Source organism: Epinephelus moara, chromosome 9 (assembly GCF_006386435.1).
Source record: "Epinephelus moara isolate mb chromosome 9, YSFRI_EMoa_1.0, whole genome shotgun sequence".
NCBI classification, from domain to species: domain Eukaryota; kingdom Metazoa; phylum Chordata; class Actinopteri; order Perciformes; family Serranidae; genus Epinephelus; species Epinephelus moara.
Window position 1 is genome coordinate 29,471,182 of NC_065514.1, and position 23,627 is coordinate 29,494,808.

General features: G+C 39.0%; 2 protein-coding genes across 3 annotated transcripts; both read left to right on the forward strand.

The window, feature by feature from the left end:
• Nucleotides 1–6,489: 6,489 nt before the first annotated feature.
• LOC126395921 (torsin-1A-like) lies at nucleotides 6,490–15,190 on the forward strand. Its single transcript, XM_050053721.1, has 7 exons — nucleotides 6,490–6,622; nucleotides 8,095–8,322; nucleotides 12,632–12,720; nucleotides 13,241–13,506; nucleotides 13,594–13,769; nucleotides 14,178–14,305; nucleotides 14,407–15,190. The coding sequence occupies exons 2-7, from the start codon at nucleotides 8,267–8,269 to the stop codon at nucleotides 14,649–14,651; spliced, it is 960 nt and encodes a 319-aa protein (XP_049909678.1). The 5' UTR covers nucleotides 6,490–6,622; nucleotides 8,095–8,266; the 3' UTR covers nucleotides 14,652–15,190.
• A 525-nt stretch (nucleotides 15,191–15,715) lies between these two features.
• On the forward strand, nucleotides 15,716–22,655 carry LOC126395920 (torsin-1A-like). Of its 2 annotated transcripts, none has more exons than XM_050053718.1 (5): nucleotides 15,716–16,064; nucleotides 18,228–18,493; nucleotides 18,595–18,770; nucleotides 20,897–21,024; nucleotides 21,156–22,655. In XM_050053718.1, the coding sequence occupies exons 1-5, from the start codon at nucleotides 15,866–15,868 to the stop codon at nucleotides 21,398–21,400; spliced, it is 1,014 nt and encodes a 337-aa protein (XP_049909675.1). In that variant the 5' UTR covers nucleotides 15,716–15,865; the 3' UTR covers nucleotides 21,401–22,655. The 2 variants fall into 2 exon arrangements, with proteins under 2 accessions (XP_049909675.1, XP_049909677.1); XM_050053720.1 differs by lacking the exon at nucleotides 15,716–16,064 and adding an exon at nucleotides 16,342–16,662.
• The last annotated feature ends 972 nt before the right edge of the window (nucleotides 22,656–23,627 follow it).

The window sequence follows — 23,627 nt, forward strand, 5'->3', positions numbered from 1 at the left end:
AACAAAACTCAATCATTTGAACACACTGTTTTGAGTTACTTGCCATGCTGGTAGTAATACAGATCTGAGAGCAGGTGTTCCAGGTTATCTGTGTCAAATGGACTCTTCCTTCCTCTATGAGCCGTGTCTTGGCGTGTTTGATAGACTCACTCTCCTGGGCTGCCATCCATAAAGGTCTCTCTGCTATCCACTCTGTCTCAAACTGAGGACAGAACACACATACACACACACTTTTTCACCACTTGGAAGTGGCGCAGCATGCGGTAAGAACATATAATAACCATATAACATTGAAGACAGAGCCTTGCTTACACATCTAGCAAACATAGAGCATCATAAGCATTCATTTAGTGTTTGTGTCCACCCGAAGAAGTCCAATATTCACCCCCCTGTTAGTTGTGTTTTGCACTCTGCTAGTTCCTGAGGGAAATATCTGGCTCTTTAGTTGCTAAATGGTGATGATAAAATTAATGATGCAGATGTTGCCATATTTAATTCTTCCTCAGATATGCCTCAACAGGAAGTTCACTCTCCTCAACTGACATAGAGTTTTACTTAAAATTTACACAAATAACATATTCAAGGAACAGCATGCTCACTCTAGATTCATCAGCAACAATGAGATGAGTCGAGTGCGAAGAGACAACACAGCTGCATTTTTAAATTATACCACTTCAGTCTTGAGAAAAGAAGATACCACACACTGCTCACAATTTATTGGAAATACTAACATTTCAGTCTTTCTGGACCTTCGTCAAGAGTTTTTTACACATTTCTTTTTACAAAGAAAGAAACATAGACTATAAAGACACCCTGCACAATTAAAGGTCCAATGAGTAAGATTTAGGGGGATTTGGTGGCATCTAGTGCTGAGGATTGCAGATTGCAACCAGCTGAAACTTCTGCCGGTTGGAATTTCGTCAGTGTTTTCAGGTTTTCACCCGAAGCCAAGTTATCCATGGAGGTCTCTTCCTCTCCAAAACAAATAGACTAGGTGATTAAAAGTAGTAAAAACACAGAATAAAGCAGTTTCACTTTAAGAATCAGTGATCAGACGCTGTTTGGCATGTCGGGGGAATGGGCTACCAGCCTAGCATCCGCTAATATCTGCTCACCTATTTTCTCTGATAATTTAAGATTCAGACGTTAACCCATTTGTGCCCAAATTTTTCTCAATGTTTTTATGCATATAATCATGTTAACTGAGTCCCATATGAACATGTTCTAAAGTTATTTCCTCCATTTTGTGCTCTCTGTTCTAGAAAATCTCATTTGAATGTTCGGCAACTGTAGTTGCCGGTGGGCACATACCTTGTATCTACCCCTCTAATGGTGAAAAGTGAATTAGAGCACAAAAAACAACATGTAATTCAGCTGTCTTTATTGAGAAAGACTTTTTTTTATTTAAAACAAGTGTGAGAACAATTGAATTCATGAATTTTGTCATCAAAAAACTTGGAAACGCCAAAATTCGAATTTAAATCCCCTGATTTGCACAAACTAAAATACACTTGCTATAGCCGGGTTTTGGTTGATGAGAAAAAAATTTTGATTCGCAAAACGGGGGATGGAAACAGTTATGTTCGAATTAAGCCTGACGTAGCGCACTTTCACCCCAACTGCTTCCGGTGTTTCTGGTTCACTCACAAGGCAAAAACATTGCGGAACACAACAACACAAGACTTGTGTGGACGGAGGACAAAATAAGAACATTTCTAGCCTTAATAAGGCGGTAATACATTTACAAGCTGGTTGCCAACCACCAGAAAACGTAGAAGAAGAACAATGCGAGACTTGTTTTGTTTTTGGTTCTGCGGAAAACTCGTGCGAGTTCGTAGTTTTCACCAAAGTCCGTATATTTCATAGAAACACACAGGATTCGTATTTCTTTTAATGCGCATTTCCCAATGATTCGAATCACTTTTGGATGGAAACATAGCTACTCAGGTTCTTGTCCATCATCAATGATGGGTAGTTGCATGTCACCATCAGACACAGCAGCCTAGATGGTAGGCGTTTGGGATCAGAGGTCACATCATTATCATCAGAAAAATCACTGTCACAGTCTGTTTCGTGGGCATTATTCTCAGACTCTGGCACAACTGAAATGCTTGTGATTTTTGCAGAGGGATCATCTGCATCAAGGATGTCCAAAACCTCTGCCAAAGTATACCTCTCTAATCCTCCTGGTTTATCTCTGTGGAAAACACGAAAGAGTTTGCTCCCATGGCCACTGGGGGCCACCATTTTGTGAAATTAACGCAATTTGAAATGGATATTTTTTACCAAACAATTCCAATTCTATATCCCTGTTCATGTACAATAGTGTTAAAGATGTTCTCCCTGTATTTGACATCATTCAGTCCTTCTAATCTACCACACAGTGCAACACAGTCAGCGCTAACATTGGCAGCGCTAATAGCTAGCTAGTTAGTTAGCTAGGTAGTTAGCTAGCGCTAGCTACCAAACACTAGTAATGTTGGTTACCAAATGTTAAAGCTAACACTATCAAAAACTGTATTGTTACCAAATATTAGCCCTTTGTAATGTTGGTAATGTTAGCTAACATTATTATCTACTGACAAGGTATGTGCCCACCGGCAACAATAGTTGCCGCTTGGACAAATGATTGCATACAGAAAAAACTATACATCCAATGTAATATTTCTGTTGTTTGGATGATTCTAGAGACTTTCATGATTAAGTAGATATATATATGTCAACAAAAAAAATATTATTATAATATGAAAATCACCTTTACTTGTGGGGGTTTGTCGTCGCCATGCCCTCAGTAAGATGGGTCAGGAACTCAACAACGCCATGTGACAGGAAGTATGTGGAAACTTAATTTTTTTTTCTTAATATGATTTTCTAAGGTGTCTACTCGCATATAATTGATATATAAAACATGTATAGTATTTAGAAATGTATTTTTAAGTGGAAAATGACAAGCATACACTTTGGCAACTATTGTTGCCGGTGGGCTTGGAGGTTTTTATCAGGAGCCAGATTATCCACAAAAGTCTCTTCTTCTCCAAAACAAAGGGTGATTAAAAACAATGAATAAAACAGTTCCATGTGGTGTGTTTCTGACACTGCTTGTCATGGAGGGGCTGCTAACTTTGATGGCTACCATGAAAACTTGTTTGGATTGTGTATTCTGGGCTTCTGTAGAAACATGGTAGTGCAACATGGCAATCTCTGTGGATCAGGATCCGCTCCCTACGCCTCATTTTAAGGTAATGAAAATATGATTCCTATTTACAGGTAAATATGCACTAAGGAAAACATACTTATTAGGTTATATTCAATTTCTGCCAATGTGTCCTCCTAAATCCTACACACAGGACCTTTCAGCTCTCTTTCCCCAGGAGATTTTGTTTGTTCAAACTGTGTGAGTTATAATGCCATGATCAAAGGGAGCCATTTTGTACATCCCTACAAAGGCCAAAAAAGAAAGTCAGGGGTAGAATCACGTGTAGGACCACACATTTAGTCAACCTATTTTATATGTCCTGTTGGGTTTTGCTATGTGGGTAAGACAAAAAGGGAATTGAGAATAAGGATGTCTGAGCAAGAGAGTAGTTTCAGAAATAGTGCTGATAGGTCTCCTGTAGACAGACACTTTGTTCTGCTGGCCATGGAGTTTGTAGTCTATGGTTCATGGGTATTACGGCTGTTGGGCCGCTTTTGAAGGGAGGAGACAGGGAGAGGAAACTTCTCCAGACAGAGACCTTTTTAGAGACACCATTTATAGACTGGGTATGTAGGGGATGATAAATAGCTCTTAACTTCTTTTAGTTCTGCACATCATGAGTTTACATAGATACATGCATGCTTTCTTTCATTGTAAGTGGTTACCTATAGGGTCACGTCTTTATCTGTCTGTGTGCAGCTAATCTAGCAAACTACTGGATCAATCAGCTTTGTATGTGTGCACATGTATGACTTTATTCCCAAGGACCTTTAATGGTTAAGGTGATTCATAATTTTTGATCATTTGTTTTGTTGTCTGTTTTACACCATCATTGACTGCTGACCCCTTACTCTTCCTAAACCAGCTGATGGGGGCACAAGTTTTCCAGAAATCGTTGGTATCATGTATCACTTTAGCTGGGGAACTAATTTAGCCAGCTTGCCAGAGTACCCAGGGGTATTAAATGACAAATTGCTTTTATCGTGTTTTTTATGAACACAGATAGGTAGATTTGATGTATATGTATTTGTATCTTCTTCTGAAATTCTGTGCATAACGAGTTTACATAGATACATGCATGCTTTCTTTTATTCTAAGTGTGTAAATCAATTGGTTACCTATAGGAACATGTCTGTGTTCATCTGTCTGCAGCTAATCTGACAAACTACTGGACCTATCAGCTTCATATTTTGTGTGCACATGTATGACTGTATTCCCAAGGACCTCTCGTGGTTGCTGTGATTTAAAATGTATTGACTGCTGACCCCTCACTCCACTTAACCAGCTGGTAGGAGGAACAAGCTTTCCAGAAATATTTTTTTATGAATACAGATGAATAGATTTAATGTATATGTATCACTTTACCTTTTTTCTTAATTTGTGGTTTTTGATTATGTTATTTTGATCATTTGTATCAGCTGATTGATAATTACTGGCAGGTCCACAATTGCTGCTTAAATGGAGTCACACCCACAAATGTTACAGTAACTCTGAGCAAGGCCTATGGCTGAAACTCGTCCATTGTCTTCTTGTGCCATGCATCATTAAAAGTATCATATACTCATTTGTGAGTGCTAAAAACTTAATTTACTATTTTGTGATTTTCTGGTCAACACCCATTATACTTAAAAGACTTTTGAGTTGAGCATGCCAGTTCTTTTGTTTGAGCTTGACTACATGGCAACAAGAGCCGCAGGAAGATTACCATTGAACTGTCCCACTTAAGAGCATCACATAATGCTCTAAATGCATCATAACAGGATACATTTTGGAGGGAAAACTGTAAGACAGGAAAACAGAGGGTGCTGACAGAAAAATTGATTTTTAGACCACTGCCTTATTTTATTAGAAAATTAAGTATTGTAGACCGAGTTGGTTATCACATGGGTTGGTTGTTGCATTCATTACATCACTCTTATTAGAGAATGCTGTCAAAAAGTGTTGAATGAGAAATTTTGAGAATTTCAGAGGTCAGAGGTCATCTACAAGTTAATTTCAGTACAACACTTGACACTGAAGTGAGAGGACTTTTAGTGTTTCTTTTATGTCAAAATATCCAGCTCTTTCAGGATTTTACACAATAAAACAATTACTACCATCAAAAAAAAAAATTCTTGACTAGGCTAAAGCATGTGGTTGTTAGCTTAGGCACTAGCAAAAAAATCTCACTTTGAAGAGCGAGATAGTAGTGTGCTCGAGGACCAGACTGTCTTTATCATATGATACTCTTGAAGAAAAGGGTCAGCACATGGGAGGAAAAAATGAACTTCAGGCACTCAGGCACAGATGCATTTGAATTAAGTTAAAAAGTCTTTATTTCAAAACATCCCAGTTGGAGATGCTTGTCAAACTCTCTTCAGGGTTGACTTTCACATGTATTGTTCTCTTTATTGTTCTTTATATTGTTATAAAGCATAACATATTCACTCAAAGTAATGTTGTTTTCTGCTTGTGTTCTCTTGATGCAGGAGATGTGTTAGTTACATTTTAATAGTAATTCAATGAAATTAAACTTTTTATATTAATTTTGAAGATAATCCTTATTTTCCATAAAATAGTAATCCATTATTTTATAATGATAGAATACAGTTTTTGTGGGATTCAAGTGAGAGTGTAAAGTGTGACAACAGACCCCGTTCTCCCCTAAAAAAGGTTTTAAAAATGCTTTCTACGTGACCACTGTACATGGCTTAATATTTTTGGTGGGCTAAGTATTGTGTCTAAGAGTTTATTTCTCTCTTGTAATTTCTATAACTACAGAGGATGGAGCTCTTGTAGTTACTGTAAACCGTTATTTTTCTGCTCTGCACTTCCCAAAGGTAATTCATTTTGCACTGTAAGGAGGAAACCTGTTGGCAGACAAAAGCAGTGAGCCCCTCCTGGTGGTATTAAGAGGTATAACACTACAAATGCAAACAAGTGGCTTCAGTGTACACTCATTGCTATAACTTCTATTTTTCCTATTATCCTTGCAATCAGTTCTCCTAATCTCACCACAGATCCCCCATTACTGACTTTTCAGGAATGTGCTTTGGTGCTTTGGTCCTGGTTTGATTCTTTAAGCAACCATCAGGCCCAAACCACCACAGGGTGGGGGTTAAGGCTGGGGTTAGATGAGGTGAACAGAGGAGGGAGTGGGGGTCAGTGTGTGGTGGCAGTGTCCTCTGTTCATAGTAAGATTAGAGGTTGACCTGCCCCCTCTGTTTCCCCCTCTAAGCTCCAACTCCGCCACAAGTGCCCTCTCCCATTCTTTAACCCCCGAATGAGCCAAAACTGGAGAAATCAGTGGGAATAGAAGAGCAGAAAAGACCTCCACTCAGGCACTTATCTGAGTTTCGCACCTGGGGAGAGCCGAGTTAAACATCTTAAGACAAGCAAAATGTTTTTGCACTGTCAGAGTCATCAAATGATTTTCCAACATCCACAGTGAGTAGACATTTTACTCTGCATGCAAAGTTATTCTTTCCCACTTGATGATCATTGAGAAGATGCCCAGACTTCTCAGGCCCTGGAGTTAGTGATGGGAAACACCTGTCGCATAACACTACACTCATTTTCAAATCAAATTAGGTTTATTTGTAGCATACACAACCTCCAGACAACGTATAGTGAGATTTTTTTTGTGTCTAGCTCCAGAACACAGCTAACTAAACAGAAAAAATTGAATGTTATAGAAATGTTTTTAAGAAGAACAAACAATAAAGCAATGCAAAAATGTATCAGAAATATATCACCAAGTTTCATAGAACTTTAACAGTGATGTTAAATCAGCCCTGTCTGTTCATGTTTTGTCTCAACACATTTTCACAATGATCTTTTATAAACCTATTTTGACCATTCTTTTTTAGCCATCTAGAGATGGAGATGGTGGTTGGGCAGTCAAACCATTTGCCTAAAATTCAGACAGAGCTGTCAACTCAAACTCTGTGGAGTGGGATTCTAAGATCTGGACCCAGGCAATCGATCTGTTATTTTAATCCTGACCATGAACGAATGACTGAATGCTGAATGGGCCACTCAAATCAACACATGACTCCAGATGGCCAAAAAGAGTTGAAAGAAAACTGCCAAGAGATACAAATTTGATTCAGAAAAAGCAAAACAGCGAAAAAAGAAATAAATAAAAATGCAGAACCACCACAAAGGCTTTGTATGCTCTTTTTTAGATAAGGTGGTGGGGCCTTTTGCATATCTGTACCCAGGGCCCCATTGTTTCATAATGAAATATCGCAACACCTACTGGATAGATTAGCATGATTTTCGGACATTCATGGTGTCCAGTGGATGGAGCCTAATTACTTTGGTGTTCCTCTGATTAATCTTATGGTTCCAGCGTGAGGATGACGTTCATGTCTCCCTAAGGATGAAGTGTAATAATTTTCATTAACTTCTCAATTAAGTTAAACCATTAAGTTAAATTGTAATTTGTCCAATACTTTGGTTTGTAACCAAATACTATTCATTTTAATTACATAAAGTAGCAGTGGGGTGGCATGGTGATGCAGGGGTTAGCACTGTCATCTCACAGCAAGAGGGTTCTGGGTTGGAATCCGCCACTGGGGCCCGAACGTACAGAGTTTGTATGCTCTCCCTGTGATAGCATGACTTTTCCTCCGGCTTCCTCCCACAGTCCAAAGACATGCAAGTTAATTGGTGACTCGAAATTGTCCGTAGGTGTGAATGTGAGTGTGACTGGTTGTCTGTCTCTATGTGTCAGCCCTGCGATAGTCTGGCGACCTGTCCAGGGTGTACACTGCCTCTTGCCCAGTGTCAGCTGGGATAGGCTCCAGCCCCCCCCAACGGGACAGGTGTAGGGCTGCTTTCAAGCTTTTTTGCACTTTTTCTTCACAGCTCTCACAGCATTATGAAAGGAAGCTCAAATCCCTTCTTTTCCTCAGAGTTATCTCGGCCCATGAGGGAGTCTGGGCTTCGTCAGGAGTCACGGTCCCCTCGCTGTGCCTTTTCCACTCCCCAAAGAGCCACCCTGAGGAGCTTGAGGAAGAGCCCTGATCCTGGAACATAAGAAATACCATCTGACCCCGTTCACACCAGGAAGGACACACCGACACAATGACGGGCTGGAGCAGAGGAAGGAAAAACACCAGCAGCAGCAGCAAAAAAAGAAGGTCTTTTGTTTGCCTTGTGCCTCATGAGACAGTGTGCTGGCAGATTTACGACCACCATCCTGATCAAAAGTTAGTTCCACAGAGGCTGGGATCAGATTAAATTAGCACTAATTATTTGTTAGAGCCTGTAAATTGTCTGTCCAGTGTTTTCCACAACAAGGCTCCTTCTCTTAAAACACATTTTATTTTGTCTATGTATTTATCCAGCTGTATCCAGCTGTGAGATTAGCTTCAAACCCATTCTCAGTTACACTGAATCACCATCCACCACCTATCCTCAAAATGCACCAAAACCTAGCAGAGCCAGGGGCTACAGAGGCTGTCAAGAGTACTGAAGTGAATAAGTGGAGGAAACATTTTGTATCTATAAACTACATTCTCTCATAATAGGTGAACCTGATCTTAAGAGAAAAACATCATCATGAAATAAAAGGGTTCCCGAAGCAAAAAAAGAGTGCATTACATCATACTGTCAAAATACTAGACATTTTTTGAGTCTGCCATTTCAAATATATCAAGTCAAGATTACGGTGTTTATAGCCTGATATCGTATAAGTTGTCTCAATGGGCTTTAAAGGCCACAGCAGCAGCAGTTCCTGACCCAGCCCAGGTTCTCTAAGAGGACAATCTCCCCAAATATGAACTAGGTCAAGAGTCAAATGTGAGTGAAATGTCAAAACTACAATACAGTGTTCCCCTCTGCTCCTAGTGGATTTAAAATCTCTGGTTCAGTGGGCCGTACCCTTTTGAGTCTGACATGTACGCACATGCACAACTTCATATAGATGTATATTTTCTCTAGACTTATTTTATCTACATGTCAAGCCTGCCCCATATGCTATAATAGAATTGGGTTTAAGGGAGGGCATTATTCACATGGATGGATTAATGAACAGGCCAAGCGGGCCCAGGCCCAGGGGCCCGAAGTATCAGGGATTCCTTGGCCTTCACCTGCAAAATGTTGCTCAAAATTTTGTTTTTTTGTCAAAAAGACATAAAAAGGACCTAAAACTGACACAAAACTATAAAAAGACACAAAGTGTTCTCAAAGAGACACAAAGTTACAGAGACAGAAAATCAAATCAAAGAGAAACAAGTTCTGATCCTCTGTCTGAGCCCGACTGGTTGGGTTCTCGTCAATTTACCAGTGGTTATGAAACTGGCAGTTCTGGTGTGTAAATGGCAGGAATTCAAATGGATTGAATCAAGAGGGACATAGAAAGTGGAGGTGACTGCGACTGAAAAAGGGAGAGTGATGGAACAAGAGAGCAATGTTGTGGAGAAATGGGTGAGAGAGAGAGAGAAAGAGCGTGCACCAGAGATGGACGGAAAACGAGAGACAGAGAGAGGGGGGGGGGGGCTGCATGGCGACTTGGTTGGCGGTGTTTGCTTCTGCCTCTCCAGCAGTGGGCGAGATTGGCATAACATTCAGCACAAAGGTGTGATCATCATCTGCGAGCTACATCTTTATGCACCACCATGCACACTAGATGCATCAAAGGACGCAGCCCGGTCTGCCTAACCTGTCGTTCATGAGACGACAGACCTCTGCTGCCTTTGGTTGGGTTGGGGTGGGCTTGGACAGAAACTATGCAGGTAAACATAGAGTTGGGACTGATGTTTTTAGCCCATTCAGAGCTCTACACAAAGTTACCATAAAGAGATGCATAAGAGCTACAAAGAGACACAAAACAACAACAGCAACAAGGCAAAACCACAAAGTCTGTGTGTCGTGCTCCTCTGTCGGAGAGGTGGTGGGGCCTTTTGCATATCTCTGCCCAGGAGCCCATTGTCTCATTATACGCCCATGATAATTCATCAATAAAGTCACAAACTCAACCTTACTCAACCCAGTCTGTGAAAAGTTCGTATTTGGCTTCTTAGGTTCCTCTTGTCAAACGGATCCAGAGATGTGCATTGCTTTCAGGATGTTGTTTCATAGAGGGATGGTGTTATATTTTATTAGTTTCCTTTAGGAGCAGCTTCCTGCATTATTCAAGCATTTTTTCCCACCCTAAATTATTTCTGAGTGTTTTCTATTTTATTTTGTAGGCCTATATTTTATGATTACTTTTGTATATTTCTGTAAGGCAAATTTCAAATATTATGGTTTTGAAAGGCCCCTATTCTAATTTGACTTTCACCTTGAAAGCAACATGTTACAGACACATGCAAAGGTCCAAAACCTGGATGGTCAATAAAATCCCCGCTAAGGATGAATTGAGACGATTTTGGTGATTAACTTTGTCTCTGGCGACATCATCAGGTCAAAATGTAAATCTCTCCAACACTTTTATGACCAAAAGTCTTCAAAACTATCCCCTTCCCATCAGCCTCAGCTGTACTTTGTGTGTAGATAAGAATTCATTTTCAGACCAATAATAATAATAATAATTCAAGAAAAGCTCATTTCATTTCTGTTTCAGTTATAACAGTATTCTATTTTCATATATTTTCAGGATATGCAATTCTATTTTTGGTTACAAATGTGTAATAGACTGGTCACTGTTAAGATTATGCAGTCAGCAGTGGTAGAATGTAACTCAGTGCATTTACTCAAGTACTGTAGGCTACTTAAGTAACTTACTGAGGAATATACTCTTTAGTTAAGTATTTCCATTTTATGCAACTTCATACTTCTACTCCACTGCATTTTGGAAGCAAATAGTTTTGATTCCACTGCATTTATTTGGCTGCTTTAGTTACTTTGCAGATTTCAATTATCAACACAGGATATAATCAACCAGTAAATTATGATGTAATATCATAGGTTTACCCAGTAGTAAGGGAGCGCAGGGTCAATTGGGACACTTTTTTATTTATTTATCATTTTTCTTTTAAATAGATAGATAGATAGATAAAAAAGCACACCCAGTGGAGCGGAGGGGTCGTCACAATCATCACAACGAACACAGCTTTACAGCCTTATTGTGGTGTTGTGGTTGAAGTCATGTGACTGTGGTGTAGTTCCTTTATAACCTAACATTAGCTTTTTGCTTCTGGCCTCTGATGGCCTTTTGCTTCAAAGGTCATAAAAGTGGTGTTAATTTGTGAAGATTGATTTGCTGAACAAAACTTTTAAGTACCATAAACGTTTGATTGCCACAGAGTTTATTTTCTGCAAGAATCCAAAATCCTATAGGCTTTTTGTCGAGGAAACCAGTGTGACACTAACTTCCATGTTGGCCTCCAAAAAATGTCATGCCTGCATCACTCTATAGCTTAATGCAACCAAAAAGATATGTCTTTTTGTCATTTATTTTTTCTTCATTTGTTAATCCACACAATCCAAAATGTCAGATGAAATGTATCTCTGCACTTTCTTTTTGCACACATGCATTAAATGAAAAGGGTAACACAGGGTCAGCTTTAGTACAGCAGTTTCTGGGTTCAGTGTCTTGTCCAAGGGGGCCTTGACTGTGCTCAGGAGGCAAACTGACAGCTCTTCAGCTGCTAGTCCACATTCCATACCTGGTCTGTATGGGCACTTGAGCCACTAACCTTCCACTTTCCAAGCCAAATCCACATGGACTGAGCTACTGCTGCCCCTAATCACACTGACAATGCATTTTAATGCAGGATTACATTTGAAACTTTACTATAATAAAAGATGAATGAACGAGATTTGCCTTTTGTCATAGTCCAAATTGTCAAAGTCCAGTACATTTTTGGGCCCAACTAGACACTCCTGTTTGCAGTCTGCGACTGCCCTCTACTGGCAAGTGTGATAATGATCAAATTATATATATAAAAAAACCTTGTTTTTAACAGAAGGGGAAAAAATATAAATATTTGCAATTGTCTCCCTGGTGTAACATCTCAAATCATGATTTTTGCATTGGTCCAGGGGCAAAAACGAGGTGATGGGCATCTCTTTACCCCCATTCACAAGCCTACCTGATCAGCACTCACCCTAAAGGCCCTTATTATGCCAGTTTATATTGTGTTTAAGAAATGCATATTCCCATTTACATAAACCAAGATGCAATTAATCACAGCACCAGAAACCACCCCGTGAACTTGGCCTTTTGAGGCCTCTGATGGTATGTAGACAACTGGTTTAACATCAGCTTGTTTGGCAGCCTACGCAGTTAAATGACATGCTGACAATAGCTCGCGAAAAGTTGCTTGACAAGTTCACCTGCGGAAATTATTGCCATAAAGAAGCACCTAGTCAGTGATTCAGCGAGGTTTTACCGCTCTTATTATTGTTTTATCAGATAAAAGCGTCTGACTTCAGGAATTTAGTGGTTCTGACAATGAAAGCAGTACAAATATTTTTGTTGTTCCATTTTGTTTTTTCAACCAGTGTCCTGGTAAATTCATTTAATCTGTTCAAGAATCTGTGGCAGATCAGTGAAAGCTGTGACTCGACATGGATATCCTTCAATGCAGAGGGTGAGTATGTGAGACAAGTACTTGTGAAGAGAGTTGCACTGTGTTTCTAGAGTTAGTTTGAACCCAATTTAAGTGACAAACATCTGTAATCATTTACTTTCACATTTAGTCAGGAGCCCACGTACTCAATATGCAGACTCTGGTCTATACAATTTAATCTGGACTTGTCAAGGACAGGTTGAAAATGAAACCTTTGACCCCTTCAGGCACCCCTAATGCCCTTTTGACTTCTTTTGTCATGCACATTTTACAGTTTTCTTCTTCTAAAGCCAATAAGTTTATTCATTTGATTTCAGTATTAGCAAAATCACACATCATAAATCTAAGTATTCCAATCATATCCCATCATATTAAACCTAAAACTGATTCCAAGTAGTACGTTAAAGCTATTTTATACTCTAAGAATAAGATAGCTCATAAAATGCTACATTTATGTGGGCTACTTTATGTTTATCATGGTGTAAAAATTCTATCTCTTAACCCTACCTATCCTGATGGCTCGCTGCTGTGCTCTCTCTAGGTCTCAAAGCTGACCTGGAAAACAAATTTTTCGGACAGCACATTGCGTCACGCATCATCCTAAAAGCTGTGAATGGATTCATGAGCAATGAAAAACCAAAGAAGCCTCTGGTGCTCTCTCTGCATGGAAAGTCCGGCACAGGGAAGAACTTTGTCAGTCAGCTGATTGCTGACAACATTTACAAGGAGGGAATGGACAGCAGCTTCGTTCATGTTTTCACATCTGAACTTCACTTCCAACATAAAAAACAGCTTGATACTTACAAGGTATGATGATTAATCTAGATCAGTAAGAATCCAGTTTCTTTGATTTGAAATTACCTTTTATATGAATATGCTACTGTTTTCCCTCAGTCTCAGCTACAGCAGTGGATCAAAGGCAATGTCACCAACTGTGCACACTCCATGTTCATCTTTGATGAGATGGACAGTATGCTTCCTGGCTTGATTGACAGCATGAAGCCGTACCTGGACTACTACAACAAGCTGGATGGAGTTTCTTATCGGAAAGCCATCTTCATCTTCCTCAGGTGAGAGGAGGAGCGCATTTGTTGAATCTGACCAAATAAAATGTTTAATTTAAACTACAGAAGGGGGAAATGTGGGAAAGAAAAATGGAAAAGACAGTAGTGACAACAGTATATTATTTAAATTGTGATGTTCAAGGTAACGTTAGCAGAACTGTGGTTGTGAAATGAAAGTAGTGGTCACTGTAGTGACTGAGGAGACAAGAGTAATTGGCATGTAGTTTTTATGTTGTTTACAAAATGTTTACATGAGAATAGAAAGCTAAAGGGGCATTTAATGTAGAAACATTTTTGCAGCAGTTTGCAAATCTACATTGAAAATCAACACATCTGTGGTTATGTATAAAATACCAACAATACCAACAATTAGGCTAATTTGAATGTGTTCCCTGTTTCCGATCTTCTTCCTAGCAACGCTGGAGCGAAGATCATCACAGAGACAGCTTTAGATTTCTGGAAAAAAGGACGAGATCGAGAAGAGATCGAGTTAAGAGACCTGGAAACATCGATCTCTGAATCAGCATTTAACAGCAGTCATAGTGAGTGGACTTCTTTTCATCTTAGCCATCACACAAAAATAGATTCTGTGAAAAAACTAATATTTTTACTACTGCAATAATCTCTTAATTTCTTCATGTAGGTGGCTTTTGGCAGTCTAGCTTGATTAATGACAACCTGGTGGACTTCTTTATCCCTTTTCTGCCTCTGGAGTACCAACATGTCGTCCAGTGTGTTATGGCCGAGATGAAAGACAGAGGACTTCAGCCAGACCAGAATTTGGCAGACAAGGTGGCCAGAGATTTAGCCTATTTCCCCAAATTTGAGAGAGTGTTCTCTAAAATTGGCTGCAAGACAATAGCGAGCAGGTTGGTCTACTACACATAATGCTAGCATCTGATGGACGCTGTCAGCCAAATGACTAAAGAGAGGAAGGAGAGGTCCCCCATATATATATATATATACATATATATATATATATGAAGAGCCAAATTCATCATGTAAAAGTGGGCAACCTGCAACATCTAGCAAAATAAGTAGCAAAAAAAGATGATAGACCCTTGTCAAGCCAAAGTGTTTTTCCATGAAAACACCCCAACACTTTGGTTCTATATATTAAGTTCAGTTTCTTTTTTCGTATTATTTTATCCATGTTCATACCTGTATTTACATTTACTTAATCGGTTCATTTTGACTTCTGTATTACAAACTGTAACTCACTTTTATGTTACCGTCTGCCATAACTATGTCCTACAGAAGGCCTTGAAATATAGGGCTATTAAGTTCTATGAGCATGACTGATTGATTGTTCAAACTCAGTAAAAGGAGAAATTTAAAAAGAGTGTTTTGTCACACTGTCATTCTTTACTATACAAAACAATCAGTGTGCAACAATCCAATTTGCAAATAAATCTAATGTTCTTTCCCAAAATAAATAAAATAACAAATAAATACATTAATCCTCACACAGATAAAGGTGTTTAAGAACATAATATCCCCGCTGAAAATATTTGTGATGCATTTGCTTCCTCCTTATCCTTACTCTGGTACACCTATAAGAGCAAAATAAGATAAGATAAGAGGCACTTTATTGTCATCCATCTACATACAGTACAGTACAGTACATAGAGGAAGAAAATTGTGTTTTCCTGGTGCAAAACAAAAGACTAAAGGAATGAACACAAGGTGCAGACGACAAGCTACAAAAACAGGTAGCCTACAGAACAAGGTACAAGATAAGGTAGAAACATTCAGTGCAGAAATACTGCAAATATTAACACAGGTAGTGCAAATAAATGTACAGTGAAGTGTAAAGTGTAAAGGGCAATAAACAACAGTAAAAGCTGTTCCCTGAGAATATTTATCATGTTAAATAGATAAAAAGTCTGGGCACCGTGGCGGGACTTCATTTATCCTCAGCTGAACGTCACCTTTGGACTCTGACGTAATGTCGGCTCCGAGTGCATGACGAGCACACACAGCGCCCCACCGTGTGGACTCAGTCCGCTCCGGCAGAGAATTTCACGCGTCCACGGACACACTTGCTCTTTCTTTTTTAATTTTGGCCAATCTAAGTTTAATGAAGCGGTGTCCCCAACACAATGAAGCCGAGGAAGAGACATGTCCTGCTGCTGTGGATGCTGGTCTGCTCCGGCATGACGGAGGCGATCGAGCCCATCAGCACCAGCATAGCGGTGGGCATGGCAGCGGCTCTCACCGGGTTCTTAGCTAGCTACCAGAACATTTTCTACTATTTCCACGAGTGCTGTCGACCTGAGTGGATTTCCTTCAACAGGACAGGTAACGCATGGGTGTCCAGCTTACACTTTAGCCACCTTTGTGATGTCTTCATACTTAAAAACTGTTAGCTAACGTTAGCTTATTATCAACGAACTGTAAAATGTTAAACGAGTGGGTACATCTGTTACATCGTAAGTTAGTTGTACAAGTACGCAAAATGTAAAAACGTGTGTATAAACCACTCTCATACTTTTAATGTATCTATATCGCATCTCTTAGAAACTTGCCAAACATTTGCTTGTATTGAACTGAGCCTGTCGTGTTTGTCGCGTGTTTATGACGTATACGGAAGTTCCCCGTTGGAAAGAAGCTAGCTAGTTAGCCTCCTTGTTTGAAGCGCGGTTTGCACCGTTGGTATTATGGTTGTTTTTAATAAGCATAAGAACGACTGATGCCAGGAAGTGAACGGTTTCGACGATGAAAACGGCACACTTGTATTTGATGTTACACGTTTTATCGTCAGCCAGTGTGCTGGTTCACACGTTTGAGCCGTTCACAACAACAGTGGTTTTAGGTATCGGTGCGGCTCTGGGGCGGACGATCTACAATTATTTACACGAAAGTTGCGATCCTAAATGGATAGCTTTCAATGCAACAGGTGAGCATGCACATGTGTATATATAGTGTCTATTTCATGTGACTTAGGGTAAAAAGCTGCGCTAATTATTTACATAAACTAGCAGTCTGGACGTCAATGGTCAAACGTCAAAAAAGACTTGGGAGTGTTTTACCGTCAAAACCGAAACCTAAATGACGGAGTAAAATGTTCTTTTTAACAGTAAATAACGTTGGGCCATTTCAGACACTACTCACATCCTTCTAGGTCATGATTTCAGTCAGATACAGGGATTTCTTACAGTGTTGTATTGTATTACTCAAGTAACGTCACTGCACTTGTATACAAATTCGAGGTACCTGTACTTTACTTGAGTATTTCAAATTTAAACAACTTTATACCTCTACTCAACAACATCTCAGAGGCAAATGGTATACTCTGCACTCCACATTTGTTTGATAAAGTGAAGGACGACATGTTCCTGTATTTGTTGAGAACATTTTCTAATTTCTTAAGCTAAATAAACTGTAGAAACTCTTTTGGATCTGCTGGAAAATGCATCATTACAAAGCTGAGAACAGGGCTGTTTCTCTGACAACGTTAAAAGTTGACTTTTCACTTAGTATGTAGTTGTCACATGACAGTGCCACTACAAGAATAATATCACCTTACAGCGTGTGATATTGGAGCAATCACTATATCAGAATATTTTTGTCCAAACACCTCAATTTTGCAACAATATTGTAGAGTTGACTATTGGTGCTTTCACAATATATACCCAGTGAGATTTTTGATGAATAATCATCAGTAATGTGGATATAATGACAAAGTGGGTAAAGGCAAATAATAAAACAACGTTCTGCTAAGCTCAGAAAATGACATCACTTTGCAGCCTTTAAAACCAGTAAAAGACACTTGCGATATCCAAAATCTAAGACAATATCTTGTCTCATATCATGATATAGATACACCAGGGAAATATTGCCCAAGCCCGATATTAAGAAGTTAAATTAAATTAGCACAACCTTCAGCAGCTACAGCCGTAAAATGCAACATACACATTAATGCAGCATTAAAAATGAACAAATACTCTATATAACTGTAAAACGCAGACACGGGGACCATTTGACTGCAGAGTGAGTACTTCATACTTGAATTTTGCTGATTATACTTGCAAATGTTTCCTTGAGTAAAGGGATACTTTGGATTTTTGAAGTGGAGCTATATGTATGTTTTGTCCTCTTCATATTTTTTAGTGCCCGGTTTTATGAGTTTTATTTTTTTCAATGATACAATCTCTGTGTTTGTGTGCATTAGTGTCTAATACATATACTTTTTTAATATTCATACTTTCTTATTATAAGCTACTATCAGTTGCCTTTAAAGCACTTTAATACAAATTAGGTTTAATTTGATGTATTTAATGACTGTGGCCATTGTTTAAGCTGTCACCTCATCATTAAATGGCTTGTGATGTGAGATTGGTCAAGCTTTTGATGGCTTACCGCCTCAGCCCAACAGTTTCCCGGGGGTGATGCTGAGAACGGTGATCCAGTCAGATGTTTGCAGCCGTTCATCCTGTTGACTCTCTGCTGTGCTCTCTCTAGGTCTCAAAGCTGACCTGGACAGCAAACTATTCGGACAGCACATTGCGTCACGCATCATCCTGAAAGCTGTGAATGGATTCATGAGCAACGACAACCCAAAGAAGCCTCTGGTGCTTTCTCTGCACGGATGGACCGGCACAGGGAAGAACTTTGTTAGCCAGCTGATTGCTGACAACATTTACAAGGAGGGAATGGACAGCAGCTTCGTTCATGTTTTCACATCTGAACTTCACTTCCCACATTCGAGTCAATTTGATACCTACAAGGTATGATGATTAATCCAGATCAGTAAGAATCCAATTACTTTGATTTGAAACACAGTGCACTGTTTGACCTTTTATATGAATGTGCTACTGTTTCTCCTCAGTCTCAGTTACAGCAGTGGATCAAAGGCAATGTCACCAACTGTGCACACTCCATGTTCATCTTTGATGAGATGGACAAGATGCATCCTGGCTTGATTGACAGCATAAAGCCGTACCTGGACTACTACGACAAGCTGGATGGAGTTTCTTATCGGAAAGCCATCTTCATCTTCCTCAGGTGAGAAGTTAAACGCATCCCATAAGTCTGACCTATTTTCATTGGAACCATAGAAGAGTATCAGTCCTGGAAAAGAAAGCATACCACTTGTCTGTTTATGGATACATTAATAGCAAGTAGGGCTGCAGCGATATGCTTATCTCCTGATGCGATGCTATCAAAATATTTGGGTGTCGATTTGGTATGTATTGCAGTTCTACAAGTACTGTGATTTAATATTTATTGCTTTTTTTTCTCACTTTTTTTAAACACTAGACCATGGGAAAAAGTTGAATCATACCCTTCTAGAGACTGGTTATCATTTCAAAAACAGTGCACATCACATACCAGTCAGTCTGGCAGACTTTCATTTCAGCAGCATCATATACTGCACAGAAAAGTTTTCATAAACTAATAACTGTTTGAATGGTGTTAATTTTTAAAAATGTCGCTCCAGTGATGCACTTTGTGACCTTGCTCTGTGAAAGACTATATACTACTGACGTGCTTACTTACTTAGATGTACATGTACTATAGAGTAAAAAATGTATACATTTTGAAGTAAACTTTAAATAATTCTTCACATGCAAAATTACCATTTGTATAGCACTTACTCGTTGTGTGTTACATTGAAAAAAAAAAGGGCAAACATTACTCATGAATTGAATTAAACAGGGGTCTTGTTTAACAGTCAAGTATCAAAGCATCCGTTTACACACTCTCACACAACTTGTGCAGGATAATCCAAGTCACATTTAACCAGTCACATGCTCACTGCTTCCCAAACACATGCATTTTTGCCAGAACATGATTTAAAACACGTCACTACAAACAGTATATTACACAGCCGAGTATAGTGTGCCTGGGCACAAGGTAACATGCTGTAAATAACTGATAGATAAATGGTCATTTTACATGTGAAGTATTCATTTAAGCTGCTACATTTATTTGTCCCTGCTTATGAAGCTAGTGCAGGGATTTCCATACATTGATTTATTTGTATCTGATACAGTGTCAATATTGATGGCCACATATTTATTTTCTCTCTCTATATTTTTTTTATTATTTAAAATGAGTAAAATCTTATTTCATGGTAGAGCTGCTTGCAGTCAATTGATTTGCCCAGCCCCTCCTTGCATCTCTTTCTGTTTATCAGACCATAATTGAGACAAGCATTAGCTAGCTAGCCAACCCGCAGCTGAAAATGCCTCACTCCCCGCTCTAGGAGACTATTTGCTGAGAGGAGAGCAGGCAGAAGCTACGGAAATGGACCTTCAGTAGCGGCCAAAGTAACATGAATTCAGCCGGCGCAAACTCCATTGCAGGGGCTTCACAGTGGGCAGTGCCTTATCTGTGTAACCTCAGCAACAGAAAGGGTGTTTGCGCTGGCCTGGCTGAATTCGAGTTGCTATTTAAGCAGCTGGAGTTCCATGTCATCAAACTTTCCGCCATTTTGTGCTTTCTCGCATCTGGTTTTGTGTTTTTCCCTTCTTGAAAAAAATATGAAGTCTCATTACTCATAGATGACCACAATAAAAGCGACAACATCTTTCCCCCTCTGCACTTGAATTACATCAATTCACAAAAATCAATTAGAAAATAAAAAAGTGAACTGATAGAAAAATAAAGAAATAACATTGCAATACTTGTTGAATACATTTCCCCCCACCCCTTATAGCAAGTACTGAAAGGGAAAAAACATTTCAGTTTTAGTAATGCAGTAAGAAAGGAGAATTGTAGTTATTAAATTGTAGTTTTCTGCAATTCCTTTCACAAATAGCTGAATGTATGTGCAGAAATATTATCCTAAGTTCAGTGATATTTAATGTAATGTAACTGAGGAGATGTTTTGTCAGTGTTTTCCACAAGTTTGTGTCTGACAATAATGAATACATCTGTGGTGTGTTCACTGTAGAAACATTTTGCACCAGTTTGCAGCCTCTGAGATATACTTGGTTTCAGTCTGGTGTGTTGGGGCTTAAAGCTACTATTTCCATGACCCAATAGAGCAGTGACACATAGAAACAATTTAATATTTGAATCTTGCAGCATTTCTGAGATTTACTTGATGAGGACACAGAAATACAGTCATTGACTGCTGCTGTCTGAGGCAAATTCTAATATGTTGCCTGTGTCTGGTCTTTTAGTAATGCTGGAGGGGAGAGCATCATACAGACCGCTTTAGATTTCTGGAAAGCAGGACGGGATCGAGAAGAGATTGAGCTAAAAGATCTGGAAACGGTGCTCTCTCTGTCAGTGTTCAACAATAAGAAGAGTGAGTATAAATTAAACAGATGTTTATTTGTTTTACTGAATCCCTTCTTGTTATTATCATTCAAAATCTAGATTGGATGAAAAACATTGATTCGTGTACTACTCAAAGTATCTGTTAATCTCTTCCTGTAGGTGGCTTGTGGCATACAAGTTTGATTGACAAGAACTTGGTGGATTTCTTCGTCCCGTTTCTGCCTCTGGAGTACCGACACGTCATCCAGTGTGCCACGGCCGAGATGAAAGCCAGAGGACTGCAGCCAGACCAGAACGTGGCAGACCAGGTGGCCAGAGATTTAGTCTATTTCCCCAAAACTGAGCGAGTGTTCTCTGTCAAAGGCTGCAAGACGATAGAGAGCAAGTTGGACTACTACACATAATGCCAGCATCCGATGGACGCAGCGCTCGATCACTATGTGCACTTTTTTAAAGAAAAACGCTCTCAGCCAAATGACTAAAGAGAGGAAGTGAAGCTGACTGAACTCTGTAGAGGTCCCTGCAGAGGTTTCTCTGTCTGACCTCGTGGAGGATTTCAGCAGGCCTTCTCCGATGTTGCATATCGCTTACACAGGATGCGAAGCCTGATGAAAGACAACAGCGCCAGTTGAATAAAAAAATAATAAGACTGGAAAGTGATCCTTTGTAAGTGATTAAGGGGCTTGATCTCCACTTTTATGTCACACCACAGTGAGAGTCTCAGAGAGTTTTGTTTTCCCGAGAGCTTCTTAATGGCTAACAGGGCATCCTTCTGTTAGTAAAACTATGGCATGTCACTGTTGTGCTTTTTTTTTAAATGTGTACTCCAAATATTTGGATTCCAGGAAACACCTGCCTTAATTCTTTTTAATTTCACTTTTTTTTAATTAGATCTATTAAGGTTATTTTACACGTATGTCCACTGTACATGAGTTCATCAGCTGTCAAAATTTGCCTTCATGGTCACTGTTCAAATACATAATGCAGAAAACACCATGTCAGAATATACTGTGCAGCCACATGCTTTTAATTTATAATTTGGTATATATTACAAAAAGATTCTGTTATATGAGTAATATACACTGTAATTCATGTGGATGTGTGCATAGTGAAATATTTCCAGGTGTAATTTTGCCTTACAGTTATGATTTTATTTCCACCGTGACTGGACTCTGTAGCTGAATTTGGAATCTCAGGATCTCACACCAAACACCAAATTTTACCAAAACTTGATTTTTTTATTCTAAAAAACGCAGACTGTCCCGATGACAAAATTGTAATGAAATTGTATATAACAAAGTGGTTGATTATTCTGTTAATTTTATTTTAAATTCAGCCAGGATGTTTCTTTAAAACACAGTATTCTGTACTATATTTTGTCTTCAAAGAGGAGGAAGTCATACATGGTTGTTTCCAAATATTGTTGTGGAAGGAAATCTTCTGTCAGTTGAGTTTGAGCAACCACAACCAAAAAAAAAATGATAATGACATCTTTTCTATACAGTTGCTCACAGCTACCTGCAGGTGAAGGAGCTTTTAAGTGGACTGTGAAAGAACGTTGTTGGTCTGGATGGAAAGCCAACGTTTGCCAGCTTCTCTGCTGTAAACACACCACAAATGCAAAAAAACAAACAAATCACAAATAAAAAATGAAATTTTTTTTGGTGTCGCTGTTTTGAATACATGCTTCACATCAGGCTGAGGAGACCTTTAAACCACAGGGTGACAGTTAACAGAAGCAGCTACAGTTTATCCAGTGTTGGAACTAGTTACATGTAACACAGTTAACTAATTAAATTACAGAATAAATGTCATTGTGACCTGTTACAGAGAAGAAAAATGCTATTAAATTACAGTTACTATTCAGAGTAGTACATCCCAAGATATTCTTTAAAGTAAAAAAGCTTATATGTAGAGTATAGCATTCATTCTGTTGCTTTGCATTGTTCCCATGCTGGAATCATTTCTTTCAGTGTACTGCCAGACATCATGGGTCAGTGAAGCCGTTGGGTCAAATTTAAATGCAACAGCATCAAGTATAGGACGGTTTACATGGTTCTGTCTCTATATCTAGATAGGCTCCATTTATTTAGCAGTGTGCACTCAAATTTTGAGATTTGTTTTTAACTTATTTCTCGTTTGAATTTGCGCTGCCTCTCGTCTGCCTATCAAAATAGTACACACTAGTCTAAGCAGTGTGAGTCTGCCATCACCTGGCTGTGTAGGCGGGTGGCCATGTTATAAGACAAGCATGCCTTTAGTGCTGGAAATTCAACAATATTTTTCTTCTGAGATCTGAACATGGCTCCAACTGGCTCCATAAACTGTAATAAAGCTTGTTTACCAGCAGTATAAAAACTGAACATTGAAAAGCTTGATGTTAAACCTGAGTTTATTACATTTTTAACAGGGTAACTAGTAATCTGTAACTTTACATTTCAAAAGTATCCTTCCCAATACTGAGTGTATCTGATTGAGCTGACCCTTAAATTGAGGTGAGATCATAACTGTTTTATGCTGACCTAACATTTTCCCTTCTAATATATCTATAGGTGTCCATGTGAAGTTTTAAAATAAGAGGGAATACTACAGAACATCACTGAATGTTTACATGGAGTGTGTACCGTCTTT

Excerpts from the sequence above, each read along its gene's own strand:
- LOC126395921 (XM_050053721.1), top strand. The coding sequence starts at position 8,267 with ATGACGGGCTGGAGCAGAGGAAGGAAAAACACCAGCAGCAGCAGCAAA. Across the intron at positions 8,323-12,631 it reads AGCAGCAGCAAAAAAAGAAG|TGTCCTGGTAAATTCATTTA; the intron begins GTCTTTTGTTTG and ends TTTTTCAACCAG. Across the intron at positions 13,770-14,177 it reads GCCATCTTCATCTTCCTCAG|CAACGCTGGAGCGAAGATCA; the intron begins GTGAGAGGAGGA and ends TCTTCTTCCTAG.
- LOC126395920 (XM_050053718.1), top strand. The coding sequence starts at position 15,866 with ATGAAGCCGAGGAAGAGACATGTCCTGCTGCTGTGGATGCTGGTCTGC. Across the intron at positions 16,065-18,227 it reads GATTTCCTTCAACAGGACAG|GTCTCAAAGCTGACCTGGAC; the intron begins GTAACGCATGGG and ends TGCTCTCTCTAG. Across the intron at positions 18,771-20,896 it reads GCCATCTTCATCTTCCTCAG|TAATGCTGGAGGGGAGAGCA; the intron begins GTGAGAAGTTAA and ends CTGGTCTTTTAG.